This window comes from Ochlerotatus camptorhynchus, unplaced genomic scaffold (genome assembly GCF_037179485.1).
Source record: "Ochlerotatus camptorhynchus isolate MF236.1 unplaced genomic scaffold, CSIRO-AGI_Acam_v1.1 ptg000055l, whole genome shotgun sequence".
Taxonomy (NCBI): Eukaryota; Metazoa; Arthropoda; class Insecta; order Diptera; family Culicidae; genus Ochlerotatus; species Ochlerotatus camptorhynchus.
The window spans coordinates 2,033,697-2,043,561 of NW_027040545.1; the positions used below are offsets into that span (position 1 = coordinate 2,033,697).

Genomic DNA, 9,865 nt, shown 5'->3' on the forward strand with positions numbered 1-9,865 from the left:
ATGTAGAAACAGACAAGCAAACTTTATTCCAAACTCAACTCAATTCAACAAAACTCTTATTCATCCCGCATCCATACGTGCACCGACTCCCCATCAGACAGTTCGGAGTCACGCTCGGCAATCGTGCCGATCACAATTGGCACCGAAAGGACGGCATACCGGTCCTGCAGGAAGCACGAATCGATTTCCAAGGCCACCTTCAGTTCGTAGCTAATTTTGATTATCTTTGAGCAGCAACTGGTTGGCTGTACCCAAGGCACTTGTAGATTGTCCTCCGCTAGGACTCCCCCATCCGGCAGGGTGATTCCCGGTGACTCATTCCTACTGACGACCAGGCTTTCCAGCCGTTGGCGAGGTTTAGGCGAACGGGCATTGAAAGTCGTCTTCTGGATGAGAACGGTTGTAACTTTGCGAATCTTCACACGGCGTCGACTGCTGACCTGTATCAGAACGGGAATTACCTGACCGGAAACGAAACCATTGGTCGGAATTTGTACCGCGAGGGATAGCGATCCCGACGGGAGACACGGCCAGCAACCAAGGTTTTTAGTGTGTTCGGCTTTGATTGGCAGGAGTAGTTCATTGTTTAGATCGAGTTTACGAATGATTCCAATGTCGATTGTATGTACTTTCGATGGTTTCCAAGGTCGTTCCAAGGTTGCTGTGACGGTGTAACGAATATGTCCGTTGTTGCTGTTGAAGGATGCTGGGATCGATTCCGGAAGGGGGCAGGCGAAACCATAGGTATAACCACCGGCTGGCATGAAATCTAGAAAATTATTGAGTTGGTTAGAACATCAACGTGATGAATTCAGCACAGACCATTCACTTGACAGAGAATTAGCTCCGAGTGCAGGTAACAGTGCAGGTAACGTTCCTTTTCACTGTAGATTACACCGGAAGCTTCATCATTTACTTGAAATAAAAATTGTTCCAAGTTCAGAAAACGTCTCCCAGCACCGTTCGGTTCACTCCACTCTGTTTTTCCGATTCCATTCAGGGCGAGTTTCAGGCCTAAAAATTATGTTTTTTTTTTCGATAATTGGAAGACTAAACCTTCCTACGTCACTTCTTACGTGAAACTTTAATGGTTTTGGTAAGGACCACAATCACTTCTCCACTCACTTCCTGTCCTGGATAGAAGCATCCGTCGGTTCCGCTGGTCAGAACGATTTCCACTTTGATGGTCATTTTCGTGTGAGGAGCGATAGTTTTACATGTTCGTAGCAGCAGCAATTTGCACGTGGTCCAGCAGGCCGATGATGATGATGCTGTTGTTGTTGTTGGTGCTACTGCTTTCGGTTGGCGCCAGCCCGTCTCGTTGGGAATGCTGTATGCGGTACATTCCTTCTACGTCATTTTCCCGTAGGACGGCGCGGTTATGATGAAACAATCTTCGCTCCTGTTTTAGTGGAACGTTCATCCGAATACATCGGGAAATGAGCGAAAGTAACCCGTTTCATTTTCACCTCTTTGAAGCAACTCGAGGCCGTTGCGCGAAGGGAAACGGATGTTAGTGGTTGAGCGGAAACGTTAGCATCAAAGGTTAGTCCTGTGTTCCTATATTTATAACTTTTGTACAGATATATCGAGTATCAACATTGTTCTGCTTTAATCTAGTACCGCAACGGCCGTACTAGATTAAAGGAGTAGAACGGTATTACTCGGTATGTGGGTCATAAGTATTACTGCTCTATTTGGCATCTTCTGTTGATATTACCATATTATTCATCTTTATCACTCGCAAAATAGGGTTAAGATCTTCTTTCTGTCCTACTAAGAACATCCTCTCTTTTTTAACTGATTTATACGAAAAAAATAAATAGGGATTGGCCTTCTAAACCCAGCGTTGCCAGATATACCAATTTATCGGTATTTGTACCGTTTTCTGAAATTGATACCGATGTACAGATAAGGTTACGCATAATACCAATTTTTGAGATTTTACACCGATTTACATGGATTTTTTAATAATCAAAACATTATTGCCTGCCCGCACTGAAGTGTAAGAGATAACTATTGTGAGAGACTTTTATCTTTTTCATTTTTATTTTGCAGAGCAGGGCGCAAGTCAATCCAAGGCTGATAGTAAAGGAGGGGTAATGGCTCGCCACATGCAGGCTACATGATCGCCATGGGAAGAGTATAAGGATAGGTGATGGTAGGTGGTTTTTAGGATTCTTTGGATTAAGGCCGCCAAATGATATGAAATGTGTAAATTTGAAACAATCCGAAATCATACTTGAAAGATCTACTCTGCTCTGAACCAAAATCGAAATTTATATAGTGATGCTTTCATCTAATCTAATCTAATCTAATCTAATCGAATCTAATCTAATCTAATCTATTCTAATCTAATCTAATCTAATACTAACGCAGCCAGTACGAGAAACCATCCTGAAAAATGATAAGGTTCGATAACGTCTAAATTTTTTTCTTGTCAACATTGGTGTTTGCAGCATATCTGAGATATGACACAAACATTAAAACGGCCAGGTCTACTGCGTTCCATTTGCCACAGACACAGACAGACAGACAGACAGACAGACAGACAGACAGACAGACAGACAGACAGACAGACAGACAGACAGACAGACAGACAGACAGACAGACAGACAGACAGACAGACAGACAGACAGACAGACAGACAGACAGACAGACAGACAGACAGACAGACAGACAGACAGACAGACAGACAGACAGACAGACAGACAGACAGACAGACAGACAGACAGACAGACAGACAGACAGACAGACAGACAGACAGACAGACAGACAGACAGACAGACAGACAGACAGACAGACAGACAGACAGACAGACAGACAGACAGACAGACAGACAGACAGACAGACAGACAGACAGACAGACAGACAGACAGACAGACAGACAGACAGACAGACAGACAGACAGACAGACAGACAGACAGACAGACAGACAGACAGACAGACAGACAGACAGACAGACAGACAGACAGACAGACAGACAGACAGACAGACAGACAGACAGACAGACAGACAGACAGACAGACAGACAGACAGACAGACAGACAGACAGACAGACAGACAGACAGACAGACAGACAGACAGACAGACAGACAGACAGACAGACAGACAGACAGACAGACAGACAGACAGACAGACAGACAGACAGACAGACAGACAGACAGACAGACAGACAGACAGACAGACAGACAGACAGACAGACAGACAGACAGACAGACAGACAGACAGACAGACAGACAGACAGACAGACAGACAGACAGACAGACAGACAGACAGACAGACAGACAGACAGACAGACAGACAGACAGACAGACAGACAGACAGACAGACAGACAGACAGACAGACAGACAGACAGACAGACAGACAGACAGACAGACAGACAGACAGACAGACAGACAGACAGACAGACAGACAGACAGACAGACAGACAGACAGACAGACAGACAGACAGACAGACAGACAGACAGACAGACAGACAGACAGACAGACAGACAGACAGACAGACAGACAGACAGACAGACAGACAGACAGACAGACAGACAGACAGACAGACAGACAGACAGACAGACAGACAGACAGACAGACAGACAGACAGACAGACAGACAGACAGACAGACAGACAGACAGACAGACAGACAGACAGACAGACAGACAGACAGACAGACAGACAGACAGACAGACAGACAGACAGACAGACAGACAGACAGACAGACAGACAGACAGACAGACAGACAGACAGACAGACAGACAGACAGACAGACAGACAGACAGACAGACAGACAGACAGACAGACAGACAGACAGACAGACAGACAGACAGACAGACAGACAGACAGACAGACAGACAGACAGACAGACAGACAGACAGACAGACAGACAGACAGACAGACAGACAGACAGACAGACAGACAGACAGACAGACAGACAGACAGACAGACAGACAGACAGACAGACAGACAGACAGACAGACAGACAGACAGACAGACAGACAGACAGACAGACAGACAGACAGACAGACAGACAGACAGACAGACAGACAGACAGACAGACAGACAGACAGACAGACAGACAGACAGACAGACAGACAGACAGACAGACAGACAGACAGACAGACAGACAGACAGACAGACAGACAGACAGACAGACAGACAGACAGACAGACAGACAGACAGACAGACAGACAGACAGACAGACAGACAGACAGACAGACAGACAGACAGACAGACAGACAGACAGACAGACAGACAGACAGACAGACAGACAGACAGACAGACAGACAGACAGACAGACAGACAGACAGACAGACAGACAGACAGACAGACAGACAGACAGACAGACAGACAGACAGACAGACAGACAGACAGACAGACAGACAGACAGACAGACAGACAGACAGACAGACAGACAGACAGACAGACAGACAGACAGACAGACAGACAGACAGACAGACAGACAGACAGACAGACAGACAGACAGACAGACAGACAGACAGACAGACAGACAGACAGACAGACAGACAGACAGACAGACAGACAGACAGACAGACAGAGGGACATGAAGGATCTCACCAAATGCCTCCAATGTCGATCAAATTCCTAATTTATGCATAAAATTGAATGATCTCACCAAAACTGGTTGGAGGTTTATTTTTTCGGAGTGAAAGCACACACACGTCCATTGACTGGCTGCCAGGATTCGTGGCTATAATTAGTAGTTCGGTTGTCCAACAATATCAGAGCTTCCATCCCTTTTCCAAAAAAATAATGGGCTTGGTGCCTCGCTTGGTGCACAGCACAGGCGGCGATATATATGTAGAACTCACGGACAGAGTACGATCCGACAATGATACGTTTTGGCGTAGGACTACGTCTGTGATTACTATATGGGGGTACACTTTGTGAAAACCGAAAATGGAACATGTAACAAAATTAGGAAAGACTTTGAACATAAATAACTCAGCTGCCCCTGGACCAATTTTAATAATTTTATCACCAATCGATCAGAAATATTTCTACGCATCAATAGCAGTCTGACTGATGATTTTCAACAAGAAACTATTGAAAAAGTGGTAATGTCTAGCATTGTCCAATGTACAAATAAAAAGTGATAATTTTATCACTATTTTCATGAAATAAACCGCTGATAATACTCAGTCGAGTATTAGTACAAGACACTGAAGAAGTCTGCACATTGTAGACGAAATACGCGTATCTGTCAAGGATAAGCAAATAAAGTAGTGGAATTAAATGGAAAATACTAATCCTTCTCTCTCTCATTATATGAAATAAACGTTCTTCCCAAACCCAGTCGTCATAGTCGAGTACCTTTTTAGTTGCGCATCATTCTGCTTTAACCTGAAAAGATATAAAAGAGCACTGTTGTCTAGCCTCAACTGATTTTCACTTCGGACGGCGTGGTGAGTAGACAGCAGAAGCAGCAGTAGAAAGGTGGTAACAGGTTAAGTAGTCCACTCTTCTACCTAACAAGCAACAATGACTGGTCGTGACAAAGGAGGAGAAGGTCTTGGTAAAGAAGGCGCAAAGTGTCATCGCAAGGTTCTTCGTGATAACCGCCATCCGTCGTCTGGTTCGCCGTGGTGGTGTCAAACGTATCTCCGGTCTGATATACGAGGTGTGCTGAAGGTGTTCTTGGAAAATGTGATCCGTGATACTGTCACCTACGCTGAACACGCCAAGAGCGGCCATGGATGTCGTCTACGCTTTGAAGCGACAGACACACTCTGTACGGTTTCGGGGGTTGAATCATGACCAACTTTGGCAACAGAACGTGTCCCTATAGGCACAGACTCTTATACTTTTTTTTCACGGCGCACGGTCACTTTCGCTTCACTCTAGAGGAGTCGCATTTGAATATTTGTCTATTGCCAATTAAAACTATTTATTTGCACAGAAGTTTAAGCCGAAACGAGCGAAAAAATATGACAGTGAAAACACAAACACGTGACCAGTGCCTACTTCGATGTTATTTATATAGTGATGTTTTCATGTATACTTGCCCTGCTAATCCAACACCAAATAACCTTAAGAGACGTGACGGTACATTTAACAACTATGCACAAATTAAAAATCTAATATGTTTTGTAACAAACGGCTACAGTAGCATTTCATATTCCATTGATCGTAAATCATCTCTGTTTCGCTTTAGTATGGTTTAATAAATATCCGTGACCTCCGGTGTGATCAACTATAGCGTTTTACACCGTCCCATTTTAGCTTATATTTTTATAGGAAGGAGAACAAGGCATAAAAAGATTTCTTGGTCTTCTTAATTCGTTTTGCCGTTATTTCCTTACGCGTTAAACTACTTGTTATATACGCGCCTAGGTAGCGAAGCTGCGTTGTTATTACAAGTTCGTAGCTTCCAAACATTCGTACTCTATCTGGGTCAATACTGAGGATGTCGTAGGGATCGCGAATGAGAACTTTTGGCTGTAGATTTGAAAACATACTTTAAATCTCCGCGTACATCGTACGGGTTAGGCAAAGAAGTGTGCGTTTGACTGCTTGTACTGTCACATTAATGGCCCTTCGCTCCTCATTTTCAACTTCTATTCAATTTTCATACTACCGTACTCTAACGGAACTATCTACCTACCCTCTTCTAAAACCATTCTCTAGCTAATAAATTATCACACTAAAGCTTCATGTTAGATAGCATTTCCAACTAACTCTGAACTGTTGTCTTTTTTGTATTGATTTGTAATCTGACAGATGCTCTAGTGGTTCTAGAATTCCCAATAGCCTTGCGATATAAGCCAAAATGCATGGCATCTTCAGATGGCGATTGAACTCGAAATTCATCTCTGGTACGAATTCTTATAGGGTCATTAAAAAGTAATGAAAAATCAAAATGAACAAACGAGGGCTGAGAGGGTAACCCTGCTTAATTTCACGTCCTTTCGTCATAGTCGGAGTCCGTTGACCGTACCGTATTTTCGTTAAATCCTTTTTTCATCAGTTTCAATAGCACGTCGGTTAAATGTTCGGTCCCATATTTGAATAGCTCGGCCGGTAGTCCATCCAGACCAGGAGCTGCGTGGTTTTTCATTCGATGCAGAAGATTTTGAATTCCTATCCGGGTGGGTTCAGTACCTGGAGAGCTTCCTTCTTCATTCAACCTAGCAAATCCATCCTTATTTGCTACGGACTTTCTGAGCTTCTCTTCCCACTTTTGAATGCTAATGTATGTACGGTTCTTTGTGCGAACAGTAGTTTTCTTATTTTTTTTTATAAATTGGAATGCTCCCGTCATTTGCTCCAGAGGGTTAACAAACTCATCAAGAAAAGATTTTACTTTCTCCTAGAACTGATGATTCTCAGCTTCTTATTTAAGTTTTCTGGCCCTGGCTCGCTCCTTCTTCAACAGTCCGTTGTTCCGATCTTCTAATAACTTCCGATGAGCAAGAAAATATCTTTTCGAATCCACTGCTCCACGAGGGGTCATCATCATTAATGGATAATCCAAAATTCGTTGGTATCTTTCTCGACAATCCTCAGCAGTTTTTAGTTTTTCCAGCTCGATGTTCACCTTTTTAGTAAAATGTCGAGCGCTTCTGACTTTCTTCTCATTTGGATCATCATTTCTTCTATTCTTCAATCTGTTGTTGTTAGATGTTAGATTGCGACTGGCCCACGTCACTTTTACTGATTCGAAATTACTTAATGAAACATAATCTCTTATGTTTAAGCAATGCAACATGTTGTTAAGTTCAAATCCATTCGCATTACAGTAATCGTGCATAAGATTTCGTCCTACGTACTGATGATCATCTTCTGCTAGGTCAATCCTTCTAATTCTTGCATTCATATACCCTGCAATTATGACACGATCTCGGCAGCTCTTAGGTAGGCTTGACACATAATAATGTTAATGTGTCGAATTCACTATTAATACGAATCTCTGCACTCGTAATGCAGGTTGAAATAAAAAACGATAGGGCTCTTGAACAGCTGGCACAACATGAGTTTGTGGCTGATTTTTTTTTAAACAGCCTTCGAAATAGATCCGTTTGTTGATTAATATAGCTGTGCCACCCCGACTCTGTCCCTTAGCGTGGAAACGTCATTGACATTGAACGCTCAGTAGTTCTGCGTATTTATAGTACAACCCGCCATTCTAGTTTCTTGTAGAGCTATGATTAAGAGTCCTTTTCGGAATGAGCACGCATCCAATAGTTCCTGTTTGGATCTATCAGAACATCCTCTTACATTCCATGATCCGAATCTAAGATCCTCTCTTTCCAGTACAATTTGTTGAGACATTGCAAAGGTGGAAGAAACTGTAGTTTTCACGCTAATCTGCGATTCATTTGGCATATTATTCCTGTGCCAAGCTTCAATATTTGGTACCGGTGGGAGATATTGACTGCCAATATTGTACTTTATGACTGGTCCATCTTCGTTGAACACATTTCTGAACAGATTTCGGAAGCCACTGCAATTATTTCTTCGCCACCCCACTCTATTTCGTGTTCTAACCGGAATAACAAATACTATCCTTAACAAACCTTCCAAATGTTTGTTAAGGGTAGTATTTACTAACATCGACGTCGACAATAAAACAGCCTGTCAAACAGCCTGTCAGCTGAATAATGAAGCTCCAACCGGTGTTATCCTCGGATTGAATTAATATCCAGCTGCTTTGACTTTGCTTGAAGTATTTTTAATTACCTTGCATTTGATGTTTTGATCTTTGAAATCGGCTCAGTGGTTCAAAAGTTATAAATTAAAAAGAAAAAGTAATAAAAACGATTTTTTGGACAACCCTAATGTGGAAATGGTCACCCTAATTACAAAATAAAAAAATACGGGTCTAACATTTTGCGATAAGGAACAAAACTACTAATTTGTACGAAATTCTGAGAACCACTATATTCAATGGCTGCATTTCAAGTCATTTAACACTCCTTGGCGATTTGAAAGCAACAAATTGCAAAATATTTCAAAGAGAAAATAGACTCCTACAGCATTTAGGTTCAAGGATATCTGATCGCGCGCCTTGGAGCAAGCAGCTAATTTACGTTTTACGACTAATTATTCTACCACCTTACTGCCTATGTTTAACTTCTACGCCTTTATTTATGTTAAAGTTCACCGAACGCTTTCCCATTCTTCAATTTGGGCAGTTTCCTCCCTACATCGCAATTCACCTGTCCAAAATGACCATTCATCAACATGGCTTGGCATGATTGCTCAGACCTGACGTCAGCATCATCGACGCCCACGTTCTTCGGCGCCCACATGTATGTATGTATATGTAGGTCACTGGTAGTATGCCGGAGGAAAAATCTCCCGTCGCGCACTACTACGGCCCCGAAAATAGAATGAGTAAACATTGAGCCAGCAATATAATGAATGACACACTACGACGATACCCATTGTTCGCCAACCGCCTGGAGGGTATGCAATATCGTGCCCACTGCTCATGCGTGCCCAAGTCCCCCTCAATTATCCGTCGTTCACGTCTTGGAGTAACCCTGAGCATAATTTGACAAGTTCAGTACTTAAGGTGCAATTTACATTGATGTATTTTCGAAAAATTCAAACCCCATTTTTTTCGACGAATCATTTCAGATTACAAGAAAAAAGAGAATGTAATGACGAAAGCTTTTTGCAATCTCAAATACTGCGACGAAAAAAACTGGTTTTGAATTGTTCGATCATCGCACCTTAATACACACTACTATCGAAACATGGCACCAACACACGCACCCAAAACACGAGTGCACGAAGGCACGTAGGCACGCACGGGAACTGCTCGGCTACGTTGTTGCGCCTGGAAGGCATGCATACACCGTAGCTTGTTCCTGGATTCCTTTTTCAGTGTTTACTAAGAGCTCGCG

The 9,865-nt window shown here is 42.9% G+C and overlaps 1 protein-coding gene across 1 annotated transcript; it reads right to left on the bottom strand.

Annotated features, from left to right (window-relative positions):
- Positions 1–56: 56 nt before the first annotated feature.
- On the bottom strand, positions 57–1,221 carry LOC135717288 (arrestin domain-containing protein 2-like). The gene is made up of 3 exons (XM_065239288.1): positions 1,077–1,221; positions 823–1,014; positions 57–769 (listed from the first exon to the last, which is right to left on the bottom strand). The coding sequence occupies exons 1-3, from the start codon at positions 1,189–1,191 to the stop codon at positions 57–59; spliced, it is 1,020 nt and encodes a 339-aa protein (XP_065095360.1). The 5' UTR covers positions 1,192–1,221.
- Between the last annotated feature and the right edge of the window lie 8,644 nt (positions 1,222–9,865).

Excerpts from the sequence above, each read along its gene's own strand:
- LOC135717288 (XM_065239288.1), bottom strand. The coding sequence starts at position 1,191 with ATGACCATCAAAGTGGAAATCGTTCTGACCAGCGGAACCGACGGATGC. Across the intron at positions 1,015-1,076 it reads CAAAACCATTAAAGTTTCAC|GCCTGAAACTCGCCCTGAAT; the intron begins GTAAGAAGTGAC and ends CATAATTTTTAG. Across the intron at positions 770-822 it reads AATTCTCTGTCAAGTGAATG|ATTTCATGCCAGCCGGTGGT; the intron begins GTCTGTGCTGAA and ends ATAATTTTCTAG.